The sequence below is a fragment of the Metarhizium robertsii genome, assembly GCF_000187425.2.
Source record: "Metarhizium robertsii ARSEF 23 chromosome Unknown MAA_Scf_6, whole genome shotgun sequence".
Classification (NCBI taxonomy): Eukaryota; Fungi; Ascomycota; class Sordariomycetes; order Hypocreales; family Clavicipitaceae; genus Metarhizium; species Metarhizium robertsii.
The window spans coordinates 2,367,535-2,394,441 of NW_011942204.1; the positions used below are offsets into that span (position 1 = coordinate 2,367,535).

The 26,907-nt window shown below is 51.1% G+C and overlaps 8 protein-coding genes across 8 annotated transcripts; 4 read left to right on the top strand and 4 right to left on the bottom strand.

The window, feature by feature from the left end:
• Positions 1–2,967: 2,967 nt before the first annotated feature.
• Positions 2,968–4,086, bottom strand: MAA_06138 (uncharacterized protein; the record flags this gene model as incomplete). Its single annotated transcript, XM_007824136.1, has 2 exons — positions 2,968–3,631; positions 3,695–4,086. 2 exons carry the CDS (start codon positions 4,084–4,086, stop codon positions 2,968–2,970), a joined length of 1,056 nt encoding a protein of 351 aa, XP_007822327.1.
• Positions 4,087–5,847: 1,761 nt separating this feature from the next.
• MAA_06137 (flavin-containing superfamily Amine oxidase) lies at positions 5,848–7,293 on the bottom strand (the record flags this gene model as incomplete). The annotated part of the gene is made up of 1 exon (XM_007824135.1): positions 5,848–7,293. One exon carries the CDS (start codon positions 7,291–7,293, stop codon positions 5,848–5,850), a length of 1,446 nt encoding a protein of 481 aa, XP_007822326.1.
• A 1,602-nt stretch (positions 7,294–8,895) lies between these two features.
• MAA_06136 (Zn(II)2Cys6 transcription factor) lies at positions 8,896–11,173 on the top strand (the record flags this gene model as incomplete). Its single annotated transcript, XM_007824134.2, has 6 exons — positions 8,896–9,172; positions 9,238–9,776; positions 9,845–10,118; positions 10,174–10,349; positions 10,410–10,593; positions 10,650–11,173. The coding sequence occupies 6 exons, from the start codon at positions 8,896–8,898 to the stop codon at positions 11,171–11,173; spliced, it is 1,974 nt and encodes a 657-aa protein (XP_007822325.2).
• A 3,752-nt stretch (positions 11,174–14,925) lies between these two features.
• Positions 14,926–16,137, bottom strand: MAA_06135 (maleylacetate reductase; the record flags this gene model as incomplete). The annotated part of the gene is made up of 1 exon (XM_007824133.1): positions 14,926–16,137. The coding sequence occupies one exon, from the start codon at positions 16,135–16,137 to the stop codon at positions 14,926–14,928; it is 1,212 nt and encodes a 403-aa protein (XP_007822324.1).
• Positions 16,138–16,507: 370 nt separating this feature from the next.
• MAA_06134 (catechol dioxygenase) lies at positions 16,508–17,599 on the top strand (the record flags this gene model as incomplete). Its single annotated transcript, XM_007824132.1, has 3 exons — positions 16,508–16,732; positions 16,783–17,264; positions 17,326–17,599. The coding sequence occupies 3 exons, from the start codon at positions 16,508–16,510 to the stop codon at positions 17,597–17,599; spliced, it is 981 nt and encodes a 326-aa protein (XP_007822323.1).
• A 313-nt stretch (positions 17,600–17,912) lies between these two features.
• Positions 17,913–20,530, bottom strand: MAA_06133 (Zn(2)-C6 fungal-type DNA-binding domain protein; the record flags this gene model as incomplete). The annotated part of the gene is made up of 3 exons (XM_007824131.1): positions 17,913–19,118; positions 19,174–20,141; positions 20,209–20,530. The coding sequence occupies 3 exons, from the start codon at positions 20,528–20,530 to the stop codon at positions 17,913–17,915; spliced, it is 2,496 nt and encodes an 831-aa protein (XP_007822322.1).
• Positions 20,531–21,072: 542 nt separating this feature from the next.
• Positions 21,073–23,244, top strand: MAA_06132 (Monooxygenase, FAD-binding protein; the record flags this gene model as incomplete). Its single annotated transcript, XM_007824130.1, has 4 exons — positions 21,073–21,213; positions 21,271–22,273; positions 22,326–22,802; positions 22,862–23,244. 4 exons carry the CDS (start codon positions 21,073–21,075, stop codon positions 23,242–23,244), a joined length of 2,004 nt encoding a protein of 667 aa, XP_007822321.1.
• A 1,022-nt stretch (positions 23,245–24,266) lies between these two features.
• MAA_06131 (MFS transporter) lies at positions 24,267–26,000 on the top strand (the record flags this gene model as incomplete). The annotated part of the gene is made up of 3 exons (XM_007824129.2): positions 24,267–24,586; positions 24,654–25,762; positions 25,819–26,000. 3 exons carry the CDS (start codon positions 24,267–24,269, stop codon positions 25,998–26,000), a joined length of 1,611 nt encoding a protein of 536 aa, XP_007822320.2.
• Positions 26,001–26,907: the final 907 nt, after the last annotated feature.

Consider the following 26,907-nt stretch of genomic DNA (forward strand, 5'->3'; position numbering starts at 1 on the left):
AAAAACTAATACTATTAAACCTAATATAAAGCTATACCTTAAATAGTATAAAACCAGGCCAGGTAATATTTCTAAAAGGTAAAAGCTTAAAAGAAGTAAAAGAACCTTCTTAGAGCTATTAGGTACTAGGTTAGTAATATTAACCTTTTAATAATATAGATAAAAATATACCAGATCTAATAAGGGGCTGGTATAAAAATAGGATAATTATAGGTTTTTAACTATGTTTTTCCTATAATATCTACTAGTAAAGGTACTAGAGCTTTAAATAGCAAGCTAGTATAATTAAATAAATAAATAAATACATTATATTAAGTAATAATTTAGGTAATATAAGAAGTTATAAAGCTTAGTATACCCTTGTAGGCTTATAATTATAGTATCAATTATGTGACCGGTTCTGTGACAGTAGGTACACCTGTTTTCACTTCTAGCAACCATGGCAGTGCGTTGTTCGTCAATGGTCCGTTTACGCTCCCTTTCTTTTAAGAAGTATTCATGGAGTAAAGCTGATTGAACGACGCTTTTATAGCTTGCTGGGGGATTTCCGTCCTTCTTTATAACAGAGTTGGATCCCATCCATAGTTCGCGGAAGGTGTCATACTCGTCTCCTAGAGCGGCTAGGAAGATGAGGATTTTATTTCCCTCAGTAATCATCAGGAGCTTCTGATCGATCTCCGTGCATCTGTTGACTCTTGTGGTTAACTCTAGTGACAGATCGATCACGTCCTCGCAATCTTTAAGCGTAAGCTCGTTGATTTCGCGGTAGCACTTCAAAACGTAGGCTATGCTGGTTGGTTGGTTTGGTTTGTCGAGTTCTTGGTATCGAATCTGGGAGGGTTGCTCCATCATATATTTGTTCGGTCAGGGGACTGCTGACGGATCAGTATATTAAGTTTGTCAGGTTTTAGTCTGGATTCAGGGATTTCGGAGATGCATAGACAGGAAAGATTCTGGTGTCCTGTTATTTGGTGTGAAAATTTTCTCCTTGTAATTGTTGTGATAATTATCGGCCCATAATATGGCGTTATTGTTGCACAGCGCGGCTGACCAATCAGGTCTATATACTTTTATCTGTTCGTACCCCCTATATACCCTGCAATAGCACAGCGCGCATAACTAATTAGGCTGTTACAGGTGGTTTCAGGCTGTTTTAGGTAAATAGGTCACATGATACAGGCCACGTAAGCCACTGCGCCTTGGAATGCGTAGGCCAAATCGCTCTTTATAAATATGCGCGTTATTTCCTCTCCTTTGTAGCTAGGATTAAGGCTGTTAATCAATATAACAGAGATTCGTATTATATAATACAAAGGTGCCTAGCTTTCCTTGCGAGAGTTGTTCGATCGGACCAATTGTGCCCGGTCTATAACTACCCTGATTGGTTGGATTAATGTTATCCCGTTCCGGTGCCGCGAGCGGTCCACGTGAGCGGCCCGCAAAAGAGGTCACCGCGGCAATAACACCAATTATAAACGCTATAATGCCTGCTTGTACGCAGCTAATAGCCTCCTATTCCTTACGCTTTTATTTGTTAATTGAATATTGTTATTTGTAATACTTATTTCACCTTATAAAACTAATATTTAGCGGCAAATACCTACACGAAATAGAGGGAAAAACCGCGTAAACTATAATAAACTAGCTATACCTGCTACTATATAATTATTATAAAAATTTATATTATCTTATATAAAAGTGCTTAGTTTTCCGTGCGGTAGTTATAAGCCCGGGAGGGCTACTAGCCCTATAACTTCCCGGATTACAAAAAATTACTACTAATTCACACTAACCCACATGTTTAGTCTTACTCGCAAGTTCAAACCCCAATATTAGCAATTTAACACCTACCCAAATGCAGGCCATAATAAAAGAAGTAGCCTTATAAATACGTTATGTGACCTAGAAATAGCATATAAGTTGCTATAAGGTAAGAAAAATACCTACTATATCTACCAGCTATTATTTAGAACAGACGCTATAGCAGTTATTTTTACGGTCTAATACTCCTAGCATTATAATGCTAGAACTAGGATATATACTGCAAGAAATATATATTACTAAATAATAAGAATAAATTTAAGAGAAAAAAAGAAAAAAAAAAGATTTTACCTTTTTTTTTCCTTTTTAATATACTTTACTTTAGCCTAAAATTTATTCATGCTAGGTCCGGTACAGCTCTACTTAAGCTCCAGCCTAGACCCAAGCCTCTAGCTCGAGTTTATAACACTTAAACCTCTTTTATCTGCTATTTTTAAACTTGCGTACTAACACATCAATACATGTGGTGTGGCCACGCCCATTCTTTGGTGGGATAATTGTCCCTCTCCGCAGACTGGGAGTCAAGTCATACCGAGATCAATCAATGTCAATACGACCGCACCAGTGACGCGTAGTCGCATTGCCACCCTGAGCCTTGCGCTCACGACAGACTAAGGCATAAGGCCGGCTCACTCTAAGCTGAAGCGGACCGGATAGAGGAACAGTTTCCTCGCCTTGCGTTGATTAAAATTTGTCTCATCATGCCAAGCCTGCCAACATGTCAGGTTTAGCATCATGCAGGCGGGTTCCATATGGTTACATTGTAACCATGCTTGACTGAATCGACGAGAGGACTTGAAAGAAACTAATGAAAACCAGACTGGCTGAAACCTACCAGAGACTGCCGAACATGGGCCAATTTTGCCGCCGTGTACGTGCTGGCGTCAAAAGTGCTGCAAAAGGCGCCAGGTCAACACTGACCTTTGGCAGCACCGTCGACCTTTGGGAGCAGTTGACCTTTGGCAGCACTTTTGATGATGTGGTCTGGTATAAAAAATACCAGTTGACATGTAGTGACTATATTGACTATAGCGCCAGTGCGACCGTAGCCCGGTCATCTCCTCGAAGTCCTCCAGGCTCCATGTCACCATCAATGATGCTCAGCCCACCAGACAAGCTTGAATACATGCATGTGACAACCTTGCTCTACTCCACCTCGTACATCTGCTCCAGCATGCTCTCCAAATATTCCTTCTGCTCCCGGATAAAGGCCCTTGCAGACTCAATGTCAAAACAGCGACCCGCGCCCCTTCGGCACCGCTCATCCCTGCGCCTCTCACGAAAACGCTCCTCAAGCACGCCGAATCGATACTCGGCGTACTGCGGATACAGCTCATCAAGGTTGCTAATGCCCCTCACACCAGTAAGAATCGTCTCGTCCCTGACGAACGGAGACCTCGGCCGAAAGGGAGTCACCATGGCTATGCGCTCGCGGCACCCGTACGCCCTCAGCGCCTGGTGGTAGATGTATCGCCCCTGCATGACGACGGCGGTGCCCATGCTCGGCCCGCGGACCTTTTGGACCGTGCCGTCCGGCAGTTGGATGGCCGTCTCGCCGCCCACCATGCTCGCGCAGTCGGATACCATGGTCACGCAGACAAACGGGAAGCTGTCGTAGTGCCAAGCCACTGCAGAGACGTGATCGGCGCAGGGGTCGGGGTCGACTGCCGCCTCCGGGTCGTCGTTGACGCATATGTTGATGTTGGCAATCTCGTAGTCGTATGCCGGGACCAGCTCCACGCCCGCTACTTGGGAAATCTTGTCGAGTACCTCGGGCGAGCTCCAGGCTTGATACGTAAATGGGGCTCGGCTTCAATCTCGTCAGTCAGAATCCAGTGCTTTCTTTTTTCTCCATGCACACGTGGCTACTTACTCGCGGCCCATGCCACGAATCATGTTGGCGATAAAGTCTGAGCTGTAGCGACACTCGTTGAGGACGGGCTCGCTAAAGATTTCACGTCTCATCTGCAACACTGCTTCTTTGGTAAACAGTGAGAAGGGGGCGGAGACGGCGTTGGGAGAAATTCCCTGCCCTTCAAGCCCAATCTCCTTCATGGTGGTAATCGTTGCCGGAGGCTCAAAGGCCATGTGTCTTTGGGCCTCCCAGGTGTCTGTGGGTGTGGCCTGCGCCTCCTCAATGAGAAAGCTGGGAATGGCCGTGTTGGGACGAGTGGCCTTTTTGGTCTTTGGTCCAACGACGGGAGGCGCCTTCATAGGAGAGGCCTCGCCGAGGTCCAGTGTCGGCGTAGTAGACAAAGCCGGCATGTTGACACCAATGGAAGATCAAATCATGAGTGCGTGTTATTCTTTTGATTATGGGACTCTTTTGTACCCGAGGAGAGCAGAGACTAAGAGAAGGGGGATTGGAAGTGGTCAAGAGCAGTTTATATCATCTGTTGCAGCCTACCGGGAGGGAATACGAAGCCACGGAAGCCGAAGGCTCACTCTAACACCTTATCGAGGGAAGCCATCTGCAGGCGTTGCATATTTATTGCATCGGTACGCTTCCAAGTCCCGCCTAAAAGACGCCCCCGAGTTTCCCGAGAATCAATCATGTTACCAAAAGAAATGGATTTATGCATTGACATTGGATAAGACTCCTGTTGGTTGCAGCCCAAGTCTGTGACATGTCGACTATTGAGTCGGCTTTAGAATCCGGACGTCTGGTCACATCACGGAATAGGATCCCGAGGCTGTGCGAACTGACCTCAGTCTGGTGTTCGTTACAGTACGGGCTTAGCGGTTCGGCCGTACCACACGAATTATTAACAGATGATTGATGTCCAAGAAATCAAGTCATCTGTCATCTTTCACCCGTCATCCGAATCAGCAGGGTTCGGGTGAAGAAGCCGAGTGGCGCTTTGTGGAGGGTCGCATCCGGGGCTGGACCGTCATGATGTGCCGAGGGATGGCCCGCATTCGTGTCAAAAGAAAAGCCCGAGACATCGAGGGACAATGGATGCATAGTGTAGAAGTGTAAAGTAATGATATAGCTATTCGGCCGTCTTCCCACCCTCGTCGCGTGTTGCGGCACAGGAGTCGGGACCAACAAGCAACACAACGCTTAGAAGTCTCCAGAATGATCCGGTCGTTTGCCATCGGCCCTCCACCAACCCTCGCGAAACTGGTCGAGCAACATGTGTAGCACAAGAGATCTACCGAAGGCAAAGAAGGCCACATCGCCTTGATGCCATGACACTCGCCGATCCGGTCTTGAAGCCGCCGGGAGCACACCCTTGTAAGATCAACGATATGGGTCGACTAGCCATGTCACAAATTCTGCACTCCGTACGAAGTAATCACAGAGGGGCTCCAACGTCAGGTATTACCACCAAATTCTCTCGAACATTTATAAAGAAGTCGGTATATCTTCATTTATCAATGCTTTCCTATTTTGTGCAAGGAGTCTTTTATACACCTCTTACTTTTCTCACGCCAGGGAGAAAAGCCTTGTTACCGAGTACCAACTCCCATGTTCATGTACACCTTCGAGAGCTCGGCATACGCCTTATAAAATTTGATAAAAGACTGTCTTGCATATTAACTCTTGTGACATGATTCAGAGACTCGTTTCTTGAACTATTTAAATAACTCATATTAAGTCGCGCACTGTTGCTGCTATTAAAGTCGATGTGTATGATATAATATCCTGTCGTTTGGAAAATAAAGGTCAGATGCGGGTTTGGAGAATACCATTAACATGAAGATAGAGCAATTAAATACCAAGGACTCAGACTTGTAAGAATGGTTTTAAATTGAAAGGAATTAAACTGAATAACATGCTGGCCTTGTATACCAATTGCAAGTATCATATAATAATGGCTGATGCTTTGGACGAAAAGCTTGGTCTTGACAGCCCAGGCCGTTGAAATCCAAGTAAACATGCCAAAAAAGACTTAAAGCTGTTTCAAGATGTGATTTTCATAGTGTTGCCAAGGACTCGCTCCAATGGGATGCCAATTATAAAATAACCCTCTAGCATCTTCCAGGGGTGAAAGAGCCAACACGGCAAAGTCTGACGACGAATTATTCCAGTCCAAGCTCCCCCTTCAGGCGAGGCACAATCGTCCCCTCGTTCCACGTCCAGATCAGAGCGCTGTTATGGCCCGCAAACGCCGCCCCAGTCCAGTATGTGTTACCGGAGCCCTGGAGTGCCAGCAACTTGGTGTAGAAACCGGCCCTGATGTCTTCGGCCGTGACGCGCACATTGTACGGCGTGTGGTTGGAGGTGTACGGGAACGTGACGGTCTCGGCTGCGTCTTCCGGAACGGCACCCGCCGCCGCCAGGGTGGCCAGGTTCTTGCGGACGAGGTCCTTTCCTTGTTCATCCGTGACGTCGCCGCTGTCGAAACCCCCGCCGATCAAGACCTCTTCAGGCGATCCGGCGTTGACGAAGACATTGTTCCCCGGAATGATGGGCTGGTTGAAGGGGGTCTGGGCTCCAAAGTTGATAAGCGAGCCGTTGAAGCCGGGGACCCGGGCCACGCCGGCAAAGTAGCCAAGGGAGAAGAACTTGGAGAAGATGGCCCGCTCTTGCTCGTCGAGGTCAAAGGCGCACATGTTGCTCAGTGTCGGCGGAATGGCAATGAGAAGCTTGCGGGCACGGATCATGGTAGGGGCCTTGTCGGGCTCGGCAACCAGGAGGGTGACACCGGTCGAGTTGGAGTGACGGTCGACGCTGAGGATGGCGGTGCTCAAGAGGACGCTGGAGCCCAGCTCCTCCAGGGCCTTGTCGTAGAGGCTCCTGGCGTCGCCAGTGCCGGAGAAGATGTACTCTCCTTCAAGGATGCTGCTCAGAAAGCCAGGTCCGAGGCTCTTGAGGCCGTACAGGGCCGGGATGGTCGTGAGGTTGCCCGTATACCAGTTCAGCCGGGCGACAATGGGAAGCAGGGCAGAGAAGCCGTACTTGTCTGCGAGCTGGCTGAAGGGAAGGTACAGCTCCTCGGGAACGGGGTCTGGGACGAAAAAGCCCTGGTCGATCCATGCGTACTTGCTCAGGACATTCTGGGTGTAAGCTTGCGCGGCGGCTTCAACAGCCTGCTGCTGGGCCGTGGCGTCTGCGGCATCTGTGGGTGGGATGCGCGTGCCCAAGGCAAAGTCATACAACTCTGCTGACAGTGGTTTGGAAGAAAAACCGGTGGCCAGGGTGGAAGTTATCGTGGGAACTCCGAGGCGTGCGAAGTAGCGCTTGACCAGCTCCGTCTTCTCAAAGAGGACGACGCCGACGTTGCTGGTTACGCCGGTGTCAGGGTTGATATATGTTTCCGCATGGCCGCCAATCTGGTCCTTTTTCTCGATGACGACGACACTGGCGCCGGCATCCTTCAAATGAATTGCGGCGTGGATGCCGCCAGCGCCGCCGCCAACGATGGCGACATCAACATCGACCACGTTCGGCTCTGTGTGGCATCTTGACCCTGCACATGCTCCGAGCCACGGGGGTAAAACGGTGACAAATTGCGAGAATCTCATCATGTGTATACTGTGTAAGGATGAACAAGGCCTGCGTTTAACTTGTCAATCGTCGAGCGCGGCCCTATTTATCCCATTTCGCGGCGAGGCGCCGGATCCGGGCATCTTGTGTGACAAGGGCGAAAGGCATATAGCAACGACTCCCGAATTCATCTAATAACAGCAATAGTGGGCCACTACGAGACCTTGGTACCGTCTGCATGTAGTGTCTGGTTAAAAAAATCCAGCATAGTGCCGGCACCGTAAAAGGCTATCAATTGATGGTGTTACGCGATACCGGCATAGTGCCCGCACCGCTACAGGTCCCCATAGAACCTTACTACTAAGTCTTTGGTATTAAAAGTCCTTGGTTTTCCAAGAGGAAGGGAGGGACGAGTAGCCGCTATATATATATTAAGGGAACAGCTGTGCCTCAGGTTTCCACCGGGTCATGTGTTTATAAACTGTGTGACCTTGAGTCCCATTATCGGCGATGCCCCTTTATTGCGCTTTATTATTGGGTCCTAACCGCGTGACATGAACCCACCTGTCAGAGACGTATTAATACTTTCAAGGTTCTTTTTTCCTATGCAACAAAAAAGGTAGCAAGATAAAATACACGTTTATGATTTAATACGTATTATATATTACAAAGTATATTTACGAAGTACACGAGGGCTACGATCACGACACCTTGGGGCACGAGGCTCACCAACTTCTTGTACAAATAGAACCCCCCATGTCCCCAAGCCTTGAAGAAAGCCAAAGACCCTTGATACTACCGAAGACTATTAGTAGCTGAATTGAGTTATTGCTCTGCCATCCAACTATGCCACCACGGTAATACTATGGGAACGTGCTGGGCACCAGAGCCGCCACTACTATTGGCTAATAACGTAGCCAGGCAATTAGACCGAGATCGGCTAGCCTCAGCACTAGTGCGAATTTGCCCTGCACCAGACTCTTTGTGGACTAGTCTCACTACCTGATCGTAACTATGTGCCCCGCACAAAGTCAACTCCCTGCGTTGTTCAAGCTCAACCGGGTAATCGATTCATAAGCCGTCGTCGATATCAATGATTCTTGCGAAATCACTCAAACTGCTCCATGCCGCTTTAATCACAAACCGTGTTTTGTTTGGAGTGGAAATAGCAAGATGCCGTTGCAGGCTGACACTCGCAGGGCTAGGAGGACGCCCAACGCGTAAGAAACCGCCTCTTCACATTCTGCAGCTTGCGACATGCCGACCATTGCCCGTTTCCACCATAGTTGCCGAATGTGCAGTAAAAATGTGATTGACTGATTTGTTTCCATAGCTGTGCGGCATGCCGCCAAAGCAAGATCAAATGTTCCGGAAGGCAGCCGTGTCAAAGTTGTCAGCGACGCCTTGTTCCATGCAAGTTCACGGACGCGGGCAGCCACAAAGTCGTCGTGACAGGCAAATACCTCGAGGATCTACGGAGGCGAGCGGAAAGACAACAGCCGTCGCCTTCAACAACAAGGGATTATGAGCCGCAAGTGCATGCACCGAGCCAACCAAGACTGTCTTCAACCACAGAGTCATCGCCGCCTCTGGTGTCCGGCAAGACGCCGCCAGCCACGCATGCCGCCTCCAGTACGAGTATGTTCCCCAGGGCAAAAAGGACATTGAATAATGCCCTCGGCCCGGATAGCGACATTATTACCCCAGATTACTGCCCACCTGATGGTTGCAGGCATCTCACGTCTCCCGTGTCAACGTCGGCCGGCCAGAGCAGTCTGCAGGCCGAGGAATGCCCAGATGTCGCGATACAACCACAAAGCGAGCCACAGAGTGAGCCAGAGTTTCGGTTGCGCACAGATCCGTTTGTCATACCTTCAAGGACGATTCCGAACTTCCAAAGAAACAGGAGACAATGGAGTAAGTCGGCACCAAAAACCGCCTATGTCTTTGGATCGTGACTGATTCGTCTTTGGCTTTGGCAGTCTGGCTCTCTCCCTGGTCAACATGGTCCTTTACGGTGCGTCTCATGTTGACATTGGGCGAGAAGCTCCGGCCAGGAAGCCCTTCGCTTCCGCAGAACGTGCTCGACACAGAGGTATACGAGTTCCCGTGGCCGTCTTTTTCGGCTTCAGAAGTAAACATCTCAGGTCTACCATCACTCAATCATGCACTGTATCTCTTTACGACTGTGAAATTCCATCTCGGGCAGACCTATCGACTGTTTGATGAAGTCGAGTTTGAGAGCGAGATCAAGGACTTTTATGCAAACGCGGTACAAAATGTGTCACAGTACCGCGTGTGGTTCATCAAGTTTCTCCTCGTGTTAGCCTTCGGCACGGCTTTTCACACATCTCACACGACGGCCCAGGAACCACCGGGTGCTCGCTTCTTTTCGAGGGCCATGGCCCTCATGCCGGGCCCTGGCTGCATGTGGAAAGAGAGCATGCTGGGGATTGAAATTTTGGCCATGGCGGGCCTGTACCTTTTCTGTATCGACGACAGAGAGTCGGCTCATTGCTATGTAGGTCGCCCCCCTTATGTTCTGGCGACTCAGGAAACACCTTGACTGGTTCTAATTCATCTTGCCAGCTCAGCAATGCGATACGCATCGCCCAAATGGAGGGCCTTCATACACAGCTTCCCCAAGAAGAGCTTGGCGCGGAAAAGGTGACGCATTGCCGGGACCTCTGGTGGACATTGTACATTATGGATCGTCACTTTTCCTCGTCGCTCGGACTGCCCATGTCGGTTCAAGACGGTGACATAACCACACCTGTCAACCCGCCGAATGTAGGTTCGCAAAGTGACAGTGCGCGTAGTCTTCAGGTCAATCTCTCTCACCTAATGTCCATCATCGTCACAAGTAAGGCTCTGACATGTGTTATTTCTCGTCCCTTGCGCTAATACTCGGCACGTAGCGGTCTATCTGCCCGCCCGAACCCCCCTGACGTCCTTCTTGGAGCAGACTCGATCTATCCTGCACACCCTGGCTCATCATGCACAGGAAATAGAAAGAATCATACGTCTCAAGTTTGACAATTCACCAGGAGCCATGCCCAGAGAGACGCATTATCTGACCATGTTGTACCATCAGGTTCGACCTCATCGATGTTATACCCCTTGTCATCTACACCGTGCTTATGTTTTACCATAGTGTGTCATATTTGCGACTCGTCCGCCGCTTCTTGCCGCCCTCAAAGAGCGGTCAGAGTTGCTAGGCCATCCCGATGATGAGAACTGGGATGGCTTTTTGGCCCAAACGGCCACTGTCATTTCTGCTGGCATCAAATCAGCCGCCAAAACACTCCAGATTCTGTCCAAAGAATACAGCATGTTGGGTATGCACCGCGTGTAAACATGGTAGTCGGCTCAGCTGTCTGACACGATATTCCAGAAGTGTTTCTACCGTACGATGTTGAATTTGCTTTCGGGGCCGCGCTTCACCTGACCATGGCCAGCGCCGTCTTCCCCGACGTGGTGGACTATCAGCATTGCCGACACCTTTCTCACCAGATTCTTCACGAGTTGGTCTCTAGAGGCAACCGCATCGCAAGGGCGAGGACGGCCGAGCTGAAATACTTGGAAACCCTGTGCGCCGAGTTGGCCGTCCAAGGAAGGAGACAGGGCCACCAGACTTTGACATTGTCCCATTTGGAGAGCGAGCCGATGGACGTATGGGGCGCTGACGCTGGAAACGAGGCTAGGTTGACTGTGGGCGATCAGAATTTAGGCGCGGGCATGCCGGAACCCGATGACTCCCTGCAAGATCTTGGCCACAATACGTCGAGTAACATGGATTTGCTCAATAGCATTGGCATCTCGGCTGACAATTTCTTCTCTATAATACAACAGATGCCAGATCCGGAGACACTGTCGGAAAGCATATTGGACTGGGATTTATGGAAGGAGGCAACTTGAGTAAGCACCGAAGGGGGGAGTACTTCTTGCGAGCTATATAATTTGTTAGAAAGCCTGAAGAAATACATCACTTGGTGGCATCAAGACCACGGAACGAGGGCATAGGGCTCTATTCTATTAAATATGCGGATAAGTGCTACTATACTGAACGATCGCCATCGCATTGGTTCCCGTTTCAAATCTAAATATGTAGAATGTATGTGAATGTAACAAGTGGTTGAACTTTTGTAAGAAATAGGTCGTGTCGTATGTATTGTGGCTGCCTCTGTAGGATCACGAGTTATCCAAAAGATCCATGGCCAAGCTTCTGGAATCATTCATCCCAATCGCTGTATTGCACCTGAGAGTTTACAGAAACGTAAAATCATTTACAGGATCCGTCTGTAGGATCCTCTCCTTCCAATTTGACACACTACTCAATTAGCATCATTGCGACTTGAAATTGCATACAGCAGGCAAACTTACCCGACTACCTCCACACGGCTTTGGGCAGCATGTCTGACCAGAAGGACATCCACTTTCTAAACAGCTTGTCCATTCGCAGTCGGAGGAGATCCCCCCAGTCGGACACCTCCGATCCCAGTCATGAGCAGCCACGACTGAGCTCAGAACGAGCGCCAAGATGGTTGCTGAAATCTTCATATTGAAGGATATTATGATGTTGTGATGGTGACTTTTTCTCAATTGTACCGGTTCAAGATCAATTAAGAGTTGAAGAAGATGGTTTGCTGGATGATGAGCTCGAAACATAAAAGTCCGAGGCAGAGATTAAATACTGCCAACGGGCCGTCGGTACTCGGTGCAATTTTTCGGCGTGTAGCCTCATAGTTCCGGGCTAATAGGCTCGTATGACTCGGTTTGCATGATTTGATCTTATGAAATAATGCAGGAAGAGAAAAGCCCGGAGCCCATGCCGCGATGGCTTGGAATGCCATTGGTTGAGGGCACGCTCGGGTCACAAGCGTGCTGACGCCAGATGCATGTAAGGCCACGAATCATCATTTGCACACGGAAATATCTGTCAAGGAACAGGGAAACAGCCCCCACGTAAGCACATCATGCTGTTGAGTAAAAATGGGATAAATTTAAGGGTTCAAATGATCGTCAGCGGCCCCAAAGGACTTGCAGGGGTCCCCAACCGGCTATAAAAGCCTGGGGTTACATTTGCAGGATTTTTTGTCAAGCAACTCAGACTTTTCATCATCAAAAGAACCATCAATCGAGGCCCTAGAACGCTTCCCAAATTATCGTCATTTTCCACGACGTAAAATTGCTCGTCAACACTCAACAATTGGTTGAGGGTAAGACGGAGCCATAAGCGTGCCGACGCCGCATGCGTACGAGGCCACGTATCATCGCCTGTATGTACATGTAACTATCTGTCAAGGTGCAGGGCAAGAAGCCCATGTCAGCACATCTTACGCAAACTTCCGAGTATTCATGCTTATTTTATGGCTGATCGTCGGGCGATTCCCAGACTCTCTACCTGTCCGCCCCCGCCAATTGTGTGTCGCTCAGAGTGACTGAACACAACCAAACAAGAGTCGACCCCAATGGCAAAGGGTCAGCAGACCTCCCAGTTATGGAAGTGGCAAGGATATTATCATGCAACTAAGCCTCTGTGCGGCTGATCGACACCACGCCCGAGCATCCGGTTCCAGATCAGTGGCTTGGTTTGCCCTTTGCAACTTGACGGTAAAGAACGACGACAGTGTTGTCCATCCCTGAGGATGGTCTGTTGAAAAATCGTGGGCTGTCAAATGTCCCAGAGTCTGTTTCGCGGAATCTCGGTGATTTCCGTGTCGCTTATATGCCGAATGTAACCATGGAGATTATGAACAGTCATGCACCAACCAAGACGGCGTTGCCCGAAAAACATGCACAAGGCATGCAAAACCTTGTATCCCATCGCGCTGCAGGAGAGGTGGTTGTCGTAAGATTATCCCTCGACGTAGCGTGTGAGGCGCAGCAACTGTATTTGGGCGTACAAGTCGGCATGATTTCTACATCTTGGGTTTGGGTTTTGTCTGCAGGTGTTGTGGCCGGGATACCAAGCCATCCACGATGACGACATGCACCGGCGTGTCCGTCCCGTCGCGCTAGCCATGTAACCAGACTTGATTACCTGTCCAGGATGGCTGGTTGACAAGGGGTTCGGTAGTTGAGGCTTGTTTCATCTCATAAAGATGTTGGGAACCAATGAAATGCGCTGCCTCGTCTGACAGGAACATTACTAGCTCGGAGCAAGCGTTTACGCCAGTCTGGCAGTAGACCAATAGGGGAAACTAGTCATCAAATTTAGATGTAGACGTTTTTCCACGCCACGTGGCTTTTTCCACTTCAGAGTGTCAACTCTTTGGCAAGGCTCGACGTTTATTGGCCCATACCGGGTGAGATGCGACCGACGCGGACGTGGAAATTGTTGTGCAAAGTAGAGTGAAGAAGTAAAACATGATGTCACGACACATAATTGGGATAATGGAGGCTAATTCGTTAGGAGAAATAAGGTAGGACTGTTATTGCTTTCCTGCCGCGGGCCCTCTCATCAAATTAAGCAACCAACTTGTTTACTTTCGCGACTGAATTCGATGCCGAGACAGCAACGGGCCAATTCAATATGTGCGATTTGATGCATCAAAGTAGTACTGCCCATGCTGACACCAGAAAGGAGACATGCTTATCGACATTAGCAGTCTAGCCGCTCATTTTTCTGCTCCTGCATGCATTGCATACGCGGCCTCCAAGTTCGCACTGGGAGGGCTATTGGAAACACTGGCTAGAGAGATCGATGTACTCTGAAGCAAGATTATTGTTGTCAGTGACCTTGTATCCAATTTTATATACCCTTAAACCACATATCAACGCCGATGACGAAACTCCAGCCGGAGAGCTCGTTCAGCCCCAGGTATACGCAAATGGAAAGCAGAGAGGAAACCTAATCAAAGGTGCAGAAGCTGCTCCGAATATGTCCATCGGCACCGTGAATCATGTATTTGACAGAAATGTAGACTGGCAAGTTTTCAGACTCATCGTGGGGTGGGATATCGTAAAAGTTGGAACGCACAAGATCGGATTCCTGTCGAGAGGTTTTGCCAAGACTATTGACGTCGTTTTGGATTTAGATATTTAGGGAGACCAGTCTTGGCATTGGTAATATAAACTTAATTCGGCAACACTCGCATCTAATTTGTAATAAAGGAATGACTGTAACAAGGGCTAGAGGCTTGGAGCAATTACTCAATTCATCTAATAACAGTCTTTGGTATCAAAGGTCCTTGGTTTTCCTCAAGGCCTTGAGGGACCGAAGATGTCCATTTATACAAGAAGTCGGTAAGGACCTTTTGCCCTAATCCCGTGACCGTTGCCCTTGTGTAACCAGCCATTTCCTGTAACAATGACTGTCCCAGAGACATCGTTTTTCTGCCTATATCAACAGCAAAAGCTGCGCTGACCTGGCCAGCGACGTGGCTTTCCGGAACCTCTACTTTGAGTCGATTCATAGCAACTGAGCCAAAGAATACACAATCCCAAGATAAAAATCAGGCGGAACCATTGATTTGAGAGTTTATCAAAGATTCTGACTCTCAGAGAATTGTGGGCGAGAAGCCAGAAATCCAACAGATGCTCAGGACTTCACAAATGCACGGGGAGCTTTGCCACCGGGAAAAAGATAGTCAACCGTCTCTCCAGCTTCTACAAAGTCTCCACATATCTTCTATCTTCATAATCATCTCGCTACAGCTATTCTTAATTTACTCATTGCACAAGTCTGCCTTGGCAGTTTCTCCAGCCCAAGCTCGTCGAATCAGTTCGCGAATCCATTGTTTCTCCAGCGGACGCGGGTTCGGGTACTGATTACCCGCGGCAATCTCAGTCGCCTTTTCGATATCGCCCTCCTCCATGCCCAAGTCCTTCAGTGCCCGCGGCACCCCCAACTCTTGCAGCAACAGCTCCAGACCGCGTAGAGCGTCTCCATTGCTTCCGGGGAAAACAGTAGCCAACTTGGCCATCTGCTCCGGTATGGCAGGCGCATTATACGACAGCGCATGCGGCAGCACGACGGTGTGTGTCTCTGCATGGGGGAGTGCAAACGACCCCCCGAGCACATGGCACAGCTTATGGTGAAGCCCCATGGATGAGCTCCCCAGGACAGCGCCGCAAAGCCAAGCGCCGTAAAGAGCCTCCTCCCTTGGCGCCTTGGATTCCGGGCTGCGGACAATCTGTGGCAACGCCGCTGCCAGCGCCTTGATGCCCTCGAGCGCAAGCGTCGAAGTGATGGGGTTGGCATTCGTCGCGTAGAGCGCCTCTACGGCGTGGGCAATGGCGTTGATTCCAGAAGTACTACAGATGGCGGGCGGCAGCGTCATGGTAAAGTCTGCGTCGTAGATGACGACTGCGGGCAAAATCCTGGGATCCGATCGCGTCGTCTTCTTGCCATTTTGCGTCTCGCCGAGAATGGGCGTCATTTCCGAGCCCGAGTACGTCGTGGGTATGCTGATATGGGGTACTCCTGTGCGAATGGAGACGGCTTTGCCCAGGCCGACGACTGAGCCGCCGCCAATGGAAACCACGCAGTCGGCGGCGACGGAGGCGAGAAAGGCGGTTGCTTCTTCGGTCACAGAGGTCGGCGTGTGTGCTTTTGCGTGGGGGAAAGTGCCGGCTATAGTGATGGCGGCGGCTTGGATGATGTCAGACAGCTGATTTGAGAAGTTGCTCTTCCCGGGCGTCGCGAGGAGAAGCGGTCGAGAAACATTGAGACGCTCAATCTCGGCGGGGAGTTTCTTGACAGAGCCGGAGCCAAAGATGACTCGGCTTGGAAGGACATTGTACTCGAATTCCTTCATCTTGTTGGTGAAGTGTGCCGAGATTTGGAAATGCGCTTGTCGAGCGTGAATGGGAAATGGAATCAAAGGCGCGAGTACGTGACGGGTGCGTCCGGCGCCGGCTAATGCATTCGGTAGCATCGAGTGTCTAATCAGTATATAAGCACATGATGCGCGATGCACCGGGTGGAGTGGGAGAATCTGTTACTCGCTTTTGAGACGGCCTGACGCTTGATCAGCATACATACACGTGCATCGGAGCCCCATGGGGAGTCCGGATCGGAAGTTGGAAGCTGCTTCCGGAAGAGGAGGCGGGGTTTCCGGAGATGCCGGGCCCGGCACATGCCGAGCGTCTTGGTACGGCCAATAGCAACTTGAATGATTAAAAGCAAGACGCCGCCCGGCTGCCGGCGCGCAGTCTTAAGCCCTGTTTCCGCCTCGAATGTAGAAGCGCGCCGCAAGTTGAGACCAACCTACGTTATCCTATCCATTCAAACACACATTTCGCACCATGGCCGCTCCCGTCAACTTGAAAGATCTTACCACGGACAACATCACAGAAAATGTCCACGCCATCAATTCGCAGTGCGGCAGTCTGCGATTGAAATATATCCTAGAGCGGACGGTCGCACATCTGCACGAGCTCGCCAGGGAAACGAGACTGACCACAAACGAATGGATGACAGCCATCCACTTCCTAACCCAAGTTGGCCAGATTTCATCAGACGTCAGACAGGTATGAAGGCTGCGCATCCACAATGGCACTCAAAGCTCACCTCTCGCCAGGAATTCATTCTACTATCAGACGTCTTGGGACTGTCTCTTCTCGTGGATTCAATCGATCATCCCAAACCAAAGGGCAGCACCGAGGGCACGGTCCTGGGGCCCTTCCACACAGAAGAGGCCGAACACGCCAGCGCCGGAAGTCTCATATCGCATGACCCCGACGGCGAGCCCCTCCTCGTCCTCTGCACCCTGAAAGACACCGACGGAAACCCCATCTCGGGTGCCGAAATCGACGTGTGGGAGACGGACTCAAAGGGCTTCTACGACGTGCAATACGCAGAGAGGGGCGGGCCGGACGGCAGGGCCGTACTGACGAGCGATGACCAGGGAAACTTTTGGTTCAAGGCCATTGTCCCGGTGCCGTACCCCATCCCACACGACGGGCCGGTAGGGAAGCTCCTCAAGGTGCTGAATCGCCACCCCTACCGGCCGAGCCACATGCACTTCATGTTCAAGAAGGGCGGGTACGATCCTCTCATTACGTAAGTCGACGAATAATCTCAAAAGTAGCTTCCTTGGATATCTACTGACATGCATCTTCAGCGCGCTTTATCTCAAGGACGACCCGTATGAATGTACCGATGCCGTCTTTGGCGTCAAGGACTCGCTCGTAGTGGAGTTGAAGAAGGTTGAGGATGAAGAAGTAGCAAAGAAGTACGATGTCAAGCTGGGTTCTGCTCTGATTACCTATGACTTTGTCCTGGTCACGGATAAGGCTGCGGCCGCACTGCGCAGACAAAAGGCGGAAGAAGCCCTGGCGGGTTTGGGGCGTACATTCAGATTCATTGACGACCTTCCTGTTCCTGATGTAGATTAGAACCATATATATTGTTTCGATAAACATGAAAGCAATAATTGACAATTTGTGACAAGGGTTAGTGGAGGGCTTGGAGTCAATGGCTCGATTCATCTAATAATTGTCTTTGGTATTCAATATCCTTGCACATGTGGTTTTCTTCAAGGCCTAGATAACCAAAGAGCTCAATTCATATAAAAAGTCGGTGAGACGCTTGTGCGCTAGATTTCGTAATGACAGCTCTCGTGCAACATCCGTGGCACGATCCAATCCATTTATTCAGTAAATATTTACAGGAACTAGCACCATCACTCGACTAGCCCAACCAACCACCTTACACCATCATCGAAATTAGATGAACGTCTAGCCCCTCCCCATACAAGCTATCGGACGGGAATGCCGCAAATTCCTGGTCCGACACATCCTTATCTGCTGCCGTGAAATCCCGCAGCAAGTTTGGATCTATAATAGACGCCAATAGCGCAGGGTCCTGTCCAGGAACAGCATGGGAAAACAAGGTCCTCGACAAATTGTTTCCCGGCTGATTCGCCATACCACTCACACCCAGCTGGCCCTGCGATTCGCCGTATTCCTGCTCAGGGCCAGCCACTTCCAACCGAGCAGATTGATCCGACCGGCTCTCAACACACGCCCGCGCCACCTCCAACCCTTCTCGTATCAAATTCGCACTCCGTCGAGCCACAGCCGCTTCTTCCATGGATTCAAGAATATCCTGCGCCTTGATGACGTCGTCGAGAAGCTCGTCACCAGACACGCTCGTATGGCCAAGCATGACAATGTACAGGACAATCATGCCAGCGTACAAGGTATACGTCGAGTTGTACCACCACGTCCGAAAGTAGTGCCGGTTGGTGTAGGCGTCGTACATGACGCGGATCGTGTCCCGAGCCGCGTCCAGACAAGAGCCCACGTGTCCCGACAACTGTGCCCGCGTCCTGCTCACGGGGGCCTCTAGAAAGAGCCGATGCAGGACGATCCTGGCGTTCAAATACCGCAAGTGCAGGACGAGCTTCTGCTTTGCCGCCCACTCTGCTTCACGGAAAGACAGCCGGCTGAAATCGAGGTACTCTGGTAGCCGGCCCTTCCAGTCTCCCAGGAGCGCATCGAGTTCCTTGGCAACTGCAGACTTTTGCAGCAAAGTGAGGCCCTTTGAGTCGTAGTACAATTCTTTCGAGATGCGTCTCAGAATAGCCGCAAAGTGAACCATTTCGTTAATCATGGCCACGCTGCGGTTTTCGAATTCAGACTTGTTGGAGGCGGTGGATCCTTGGTCTCGGATGCGAGGCAGGCTGATTTGGTAGTTTCGCGGCTTTCCAAGGCTGTCGCGGCGGCCGGCGCTGCAGCTCATGTCTATCTCGTGGGAATAGATGCACCACCAGGTTCGCCGCGCGGCCTTGTGGTCCTCGATGGAGCTGGGCATGGATTCTCTGGCTATTCCAATGGCGAGGGCGGTGCGGACGGCGTGCCCGCAGTACATGTAGCAGGCGTGCGGCTTGAGAGAGTTTTGGCAGTACAGCGACTTGATACAGGTCAACATGGGATGCTCACAAGACCGTGGCCGAGGAGTGACTCACCATTAGAAGAAGAGTTTGGGCGCTTTCTAAGGAGCAGACTTCAAACATGTCTCCGAGCAAAGCCCTGGACTTTCGGAAGTACTTTCTCGACAGTGCCTGGCTGGAAGGGGCTGAGCTCGAGTCTTCACATTGTGTTGGCTGCTTGGTACATGAGCTTGTATCTGGCTCAAAGTTCTGGGTTATGCTGGGGTCAGCGATGAGCGCCCCGACCGCTACCACGATGTTGTACAGGGCCAAGAAGTGCCTGAGGTCCTTGTTCGTTTCAAGTGGTGTCTGTACACCCCATATGACCTCCTCGCATCTTGCTGTAAACCCAATGGGATCAAGCATGGGGTGGATGTGATGCAGATTGCTCATATATACACGGACGTATTCTCGCTCTAACCCCTTCTTAGAAGCCTGTAGAGGACTATCGGGGACGGGGTTTCCCTTGGTGGTGACGTGAGCAGACGACTGGAGATTGCTGGTGCTCTCTCTACCGGCGCTATGTTTGGGAGTGGATGTGTGGCCGTCATGGTGCATTAATTCCGTATGACTTTCGTTTCTAGTGTGGCCCGGAGCAGGAGGAGCCTCCGCAGAAACGCCTTGTTGATTTTCTGCAACATGTGGTGTTTTTGGCCTCGACGGCGGCTCCAGCGATTCTTCATTTGAAAGAAGGTTGACAATGGAAACCGGTGATGGAGCAGTGAGACCAGGTCCCGAAACAATGCCTCCAGATGTCCATGGGCTACTCTGATCCCGAAAGGAGGACGGCTCGCTGGCCCTGCCGCTGGCGGGAGAGAGATATGACGTCTCTTTGAGGCCGCCGGAGTTGGGATGCCCAGGGAGATGCTGCTGAGCATACGCAAAGAATTGATTGAGAAGCACAAAGTTAGACGACGTGCCGTAAAACTCGGTTCCGTGAGTGTGCTGGTTGACGTGGCCTACTACATCGGCATTGTTCGATGGTAGCGGATGCTGCGCAAAGGCTTTGGCCGAATATGAGCAACATTTCGTCTAGGTAGCTTTGGTGAGAGGGAAGAGGCTTGAACTCACCTACACGGTCTGATTCTTCAGAGTGTTCCAAGGTCTGGCTCCCCCTCGGCGGCTCATCTCTGCCATCCCGAGCAGACGGGAGGGTTGGCAAACGACGTTGCGGGCTTTCCGCACCCCGTCGGTCCAAACTTGGGACACGGCTATTTCTACTCCTAAGATTTCGTCTTCGAAGTCCATACGTGCACTCCTCGAGGTGCTTGATGCAGTTGGCGCACGGCTGTCTCTGGTCACACCTGGCCTTCTTAGCACGACATCGCTGACACGCGTGCGACGCGCGCGGCAGGTTACGCGGGCCGGGCAGAGGCGGATTTGGCTCATCCATTCCTGGACGTGATGATGCAGCAGAAGGCAGATGTTGACGGCATTCCTTCACGTGTGGTTGAATCCCGATTGATAAGCCAGGATGGCGAGGTGGCCGGAAATCTTCGGTCCTCTTTTGCCTCCCAGAGTCCGGTTGGAGATGCGCCCACTCACTTCCCTGGCAATCCATTATGGAGCAATTTGTAATTCCCCCGCCTCCGAAAGAAGCTAGAGGGTCATGACCGATGCAACAGCCCTTGATGACATTGGTTGACGTTTGGTGGCGTCAGGGTTTCATCCGGGGCCCCAACTTCCGGCCGGATAAGTCGTCAAATATCCCAGCCGGAAGCCGGAAGTTGATGAAAGAACGGGCGGAAAGCGCAAGAATAGCTCTCTTTTTAAGTTTTCAAGTGAGTTCTTCTTGTCATCGATTTTCCTTTGTTCTTTCTTCTATACTTTAACGACTCCGAATCCAATTCTCAGCCCGGCTGCAAAGTCTGATTTGCTCAATTGCGAAACGGCGTCGAATACAGGCCTTGACGAGAATCACATCCAGTTCGCAGAATGCCCGTCTTCCAAGAAACTTCAACCGCCGCAAGAGATCTCAGAATCTTGCCGTCGCGTGCCCCTCCGCTGCCAAGACTTTCTCACAAGCGCGACGACAGTGCAAGCTCCGAGGGCAATCATGAGGTGGTAGTTATAGGTGTAAGCAACATACTTCCGACAAAACACTCGCATTGGCCACTTACAAACCGATACTAGGCTGGGCCGAGCGGTCTTTTCCTGACCCTGTTACTCGCCAGGTATGGAATCACAGACTCTTCGCTTGTCTGCCTAGACTCCAAGCCGGGGACATTAAAGGCCGGCCAGGCGGACGGCCTGCAGCCCCGGACGTTGGAGGTGCTCCAGAGTCTCGGGATAGCGGACGAAGTAATCAGCGAGGGGTGCCATATGGAGGAGGTGGCGTTTTGGAACCCGGTGGAAGCAGTCGCGCAAAGCAATGGCAGCGGCGTTCAAGTCGCCAAGGGCATAGAGCGAACCAGCTTCGTCCCTGATGTCAGTGTGCCTGCGCGCTTCCCTTTCGAAGTCACCATTCACCAAGGGCGCATCGAACGTATTCTCCAAGAGAACCTGGATCTTTATGCGCCGAACAACACAATCCGAAGGTCGCATCGCTTCCTCGAGTACACATTCGATGACAGCCAGCCCGACTTCCCCATCCTGGTCAAGTATGAATATGACCTCGCGGATGGGACGACGCAACAGGGCACCCTTCGAACAAAGTACCTCGTAGGAGCAGACGGTGCCCGCTCACTTGTGCGAAAGTGCATGGGTCTCCAACTCCAGGGCGAGACGACGGATCACATCTGGGGGGTGTGCGACTTTGTTGTCGACACCGACTTTCCCGACATTCGCAAACGGTGTGCGGTTCACTCGGACGCAGGCTCCGTCATGGTGATTCCTCGAGAGCGAATCGCCACTGGTGACTATCTCACTCGCCTCTACGTCCAGGTACCCGGGGAGGTTGCCCAGGATCGAGACTGTGAAACGGACAAGAAATCAGCCGACAAGAAGAGACGTGGCGCCGTCACCTTGGAGTACATCTTTGAGCAGGCGCAGGCCGTTTTTGCACCATACAAAATTGACATCAAGCAAGGTACAGCGCCCGACTGGTGGGCCGCATATCAGATCGGCCAGCGCATGACGCCCAAGTTCTCTGCCCGAGCCAACGATGGCGTGGACAGAGTGTTCATCGTGGGAGACGGTACGTCGAACCCGTATACTTTATGTCTATGACAAATGCTGACCTGGAAAAGCTTGCCACACGCACAGTCCGAAAGCCGGGCAGGGCATGAACGTGTCCATGATGGACTCTTACAACCTGGCTTGGAAGCTTGCCCACAGCCTGCACGGACTGACGCCTCGTGTGCCTTCTGGCGCAGCAGACGCTGTTCTAGAGACCTTTGAAGAGGAGCGGGTGGATATCGCTCGTCAGCTCATTGAGTTTGACACGCAGTTTTCTCACATGTTTTCCGGGCAGATTGGCCCGGCGGACGCCGAAGCCGCGGGCCTCACGCACGACGAGTTTCTCCGTGTTTTCAGTGAAGGAAATGGCTTCACTAGCGGTTGCGGTCTTCACTACAAACCCAACAGGCTTGTGAGAGTACCTGTCGATACTGCCGGGGAGGTTTCTCAGGCGGATTCGCTCTGTGGCGCGTTGACGCCCGGCAGGCGGCTGCTCGATGTCCAGGTGAAGCGTTATGCGGATGCCAACACTCGACACCTTCAAGATGGTATGCTCTTTACGGGTTTCACTCGGTGCAGGATGGACATGAGCTGACTTTACTTGTAGAAATGCCGTCAACGGGCCGCTACCATGTGCTCTTGTTTGCGAGCAACGACCTTCTTGACAAGTGCGGTGCTTCTCAATCAGCTATAGTATCGTCCATTGATATAATCCACAAGTTCCCGGCGGGCGCCATCAATCTCGTACTGCTCCATCCATTGACGGAGCGATTCGAGTGGGCAGATTTGCCTCCCAGCGTCAAGACATTTGCCGAGATGCGGACATATGGATTGGCCAAGAACGAGGATGCGTACAAGGTGTTTGACGTGCCCAAGGGTGAGGGAATTATTGCAATAATCAGGCCTGACGGCTACGTTGGCATGCTGGCGCCACTGTCGAATCCTAAACTGGTAGAGGATTATTTCCATGGTTGTTTAGTTAGCATTTAAATTCTCCTTCTGCATCTTGTAATAATACAAAAGCCGTGTTTCTGCAGGTACATAACACCGTGATGCCAACGAACGAGTTGTCCTAAGGGTAGGCAAAGCGGCGGTGGCCAGGGAAGAATATGTCTGGTATTATTCCGGCCTTTATTAGCCCGCCGAAATTGAAAGCTGCTGCTGAATTTGGGCTCGTTGAAGCCGTTCAAGCTGTTGTTTTTCTCGCAGTGGCCTGCAGCTGGCTTGGACATCAACACCAAATTGTGAGGTTCGCGATGCTGCACACGTGCCTGGCGTAAGCCACATTTTCCCATTAACCAGTTGCCGATAAGTACAAATGTATTTCTTTATTAACCAATCAGAGCCTGGTGGACACCTGTATTACATATTACATGAAAGATATCAAGCGGAAAGTTACGCTCCCTAGCTTTTGCCCGCGTTCCGCCCATGTAAGCGATGACGCAAAAGGTAGGCAACGCGCCGCTTTGCCTACCAATGAGTTTCATCACCGTGGCCTATCAAGTACTTCGCATCCTACTAGGCATGCGGTTTGCCAAGCACAGATCTGAACGTACATGCACGGAAATCTGCGGCTCAAAAGCTGATTGGGCACAAAGCCCGTGAATCAGGCTGCATGGATAGGATCAAAGCGTTGACCCGGGCCGTCGTGCACAGACACGCCAATAGCGGCTCTCATAGTCAGCCATGTTGAACAATCCTGGCAATTTCGGATGCGTATTCCGAAAGATTGACAGGATCCGGGCCTCGGCTCCGTCCCCGGCTCTTGCTCTCAGCCACCTCCGGAAGTATTCCAAGTCCGGGGTACCCCAGATTCAGTCCCCAACTGCCGCAAGGAGCGCCGGATCATGAAAGTGTTCTTCTGAATCCTCCGAGGTCCCATATATCTAGTCCAAGTTCTCTCCTGAAGGGTCTTGATTCACCCGGTGATTCATCTATACCAGGTCGTTCCTGTTTATCGCGAAAGCAACCCGTTGTCTACGCCAACTGCAAATCATCTCTTATTCAACGCCATGGACCGCCTCAAGGAGGTCACAGATACATCAACAGCCGAAAATGAGTTCGTAGACAACCCCAATTCGACCTCGGACCTCCACGAGTTCAAAGAATCAGAAGGCTACGTGACCAGGACGGACACCGAACACCGCGGAAACCTCAAGACCGCCAACAACGGGCACACCATTTTAATTCCCCAACCGTCCGAGGATCCCCATGACCCCCTGAACTGGAGCCCGGTCAAGAAGCATGTGATTCTCTTCATTATCAGTTTCGCCGCCTTCCTCCCCGACTACGGCAGCGCAACAGGCGCCGTTACTCTCATCCCGCAGGCCGAGTAAGCAAATATTCAAGCCATTGACTTCTAACAGCGCCCTGTTTCCCACTACTAATCCCGTTTCCAGAATCTGGAACATGAGCCCAGATACAGTCAACCACTCGCAAGTCGGCAACGTCTTCATGCTCGGCGCAGGGGGCATCTTCGTCGTCGCCCTCTCCGCGTGGGCAGGCCGTCTCCCCATCCTCTTTTATTTTCTCGTCCTCGCCGCCGCAACAGCCGCATGGTGCGCCGCCGCCACGACGTTCGAGTCCTTCATGGCCGCCCGCATCCTCAACGGCTTCTTCAGCACCGTCGCCCAGGGCGGAGGGCTCATGTTCATCTTTGACATGTTCTTCTTCCACGAGCGCGCCCGCAAGATCAACATCTGGGCCGTGTTTATCATCCTGTCTCCGTACATGGGGCCTCTGCTCGCTGCCTTTATGATAACTAGCCTTTCGTGGCAGATTCCCTTCTGGGTGTACTTTGTCGAGGTGCGCATCCCCAAGGTGGCAATCACGTTCGAAGCTGACAGAAACTGGCAGACTGCGCTCGCTCTGATCCTTACTATTCTTTTCGTAGAGGAGACGTATTATGACCGCCGTATCGCGCCAGAGAATCAGCCGCCCCGGGGTTCACGCATAGCACGGTTGACGGGCATCGCGCAGTATCCATCGCGCCACTTGCGCAATAGCTTTGGCCAGGCGTGCATGCGCCCGATTCGCGTTATTCTCAAGCCGACTGTGTTTTTGTCCTCGCTGTACTATTTGCTGACGTTTGCTTGGGTCGTCGGCATCAACACCACCTTGTCCATATTTCTTACGCCCCTGTACAACTTTGGCCCGAAGCAGATTGGCTTCTTTTACTTTACGCCCATTGTCGCGGCGCTCTTGGGCGAAATCACCGGCCACTGGCTGCACGATGGCATTGCGCGGCAGTACATCACGTCGCATGCTGGGCACTTTGAGCCCGAGATTAGACTCCGCGCCATATGGTTCAGCACGCCGTTTATGCTGGCTGGCCTGGTGGGACTGGGGTTCGCTCTCGAGGACGCATTTCACTACATGGTCACGGCTGTGTTCTGGGGACTGTACGTCTTTGGCATCATGGTGTCCACGGTGGCCTTGAATGCGTATAATCTGGACAGCTACCCGGAAGCTTCGGGGGAGGTATCTGCCTGGATCAACTTTGCTCGTAGTGAGTTCAAGTCATATTCAGTCAGTCTACGGTTTCTTCTCACTAACACGTTGTAGCTGCTGGCGGGTTCATCATAAGTTACTTTCAGGTCAATTGGGCCCATTCGGTGGGAGCAAAAGTTAGCTTCGGCACCCAGGCTGGAATCTGCCTTTTTGCATTCTTGATCATTGTCTTGTTACAGGTGTATGGAAAGGCGATACGGATCAAGAGCGGGGCTCTTCATTTTCCTACTGCTTGAAGCGTCTGGTGGTAATTTCATGATACACGGATTTGGGGTAAGGTGGTTTAACTGAGTAGTTTCACCAGTGTGTGCCGTAACGATACTAGACATTTTCTGACATTGAGTTGCTGCATCTTGATAACAAGTACCCAGAGTGACTGCTTATAGGCTACAATTTAGTTGGCCGTGGGCACCTGTGGTTGAGTCTCTTCGCTCCACGACTCAACCGCCAAGTCCGATCAACTGTCGTGGCAGGCGTATTTCCAGAGTGAGGAAGAGTCCAGCATAACTCCTACAACATGAGTCCGCAAGCTATTCTTCATGTCTATTCTGGAAGAGGCAGCGCACCTTACCTGCCTGTATATTAGGTCCAGCAGTCACGCAAGCCCCAATTATGAATTCACGACGGTCGCGTTATTGATTTGTTTGTTTATTTGCCCCAGTTACTAGGAGCTGAATTTGATAGAACCTCCACTTCCACATCGAGCGGAAAACCCTTTGAATGGGAAGAAAAACCGCTCGCCGCTGCTCTCACCGTCTCCCACTTTAGCATCCATGCATAAGCTCTAGCAGCCTATTTCATATGATGCAATCTCAAGTCAACACCTTGTCAGGGTGTCCAGCTAAATGTGGTTTTAATAAAGGTTGTTTCCGTGTTCCCTACTCCCACTACAGGGTACAACCGCCCCTGGAGGCCTTTAAACCTAAGACCTATTATGTCGACTTAGTAACCATTTCACATCCTAAAGACGATTCCTCTTACCGAGAAATTTTCCGTTCCTTGTGAAAAAGGCAGTACCCTCGGTCTGGTTGATGTGGCAGCCTATCACATCTCCCGTGCCACATGCATGTCGCATCCGACGCATCGACAATTCATGACGTGTGCGGGGACCAAGTCCGGTACGACTACCATTGATGTGACAGC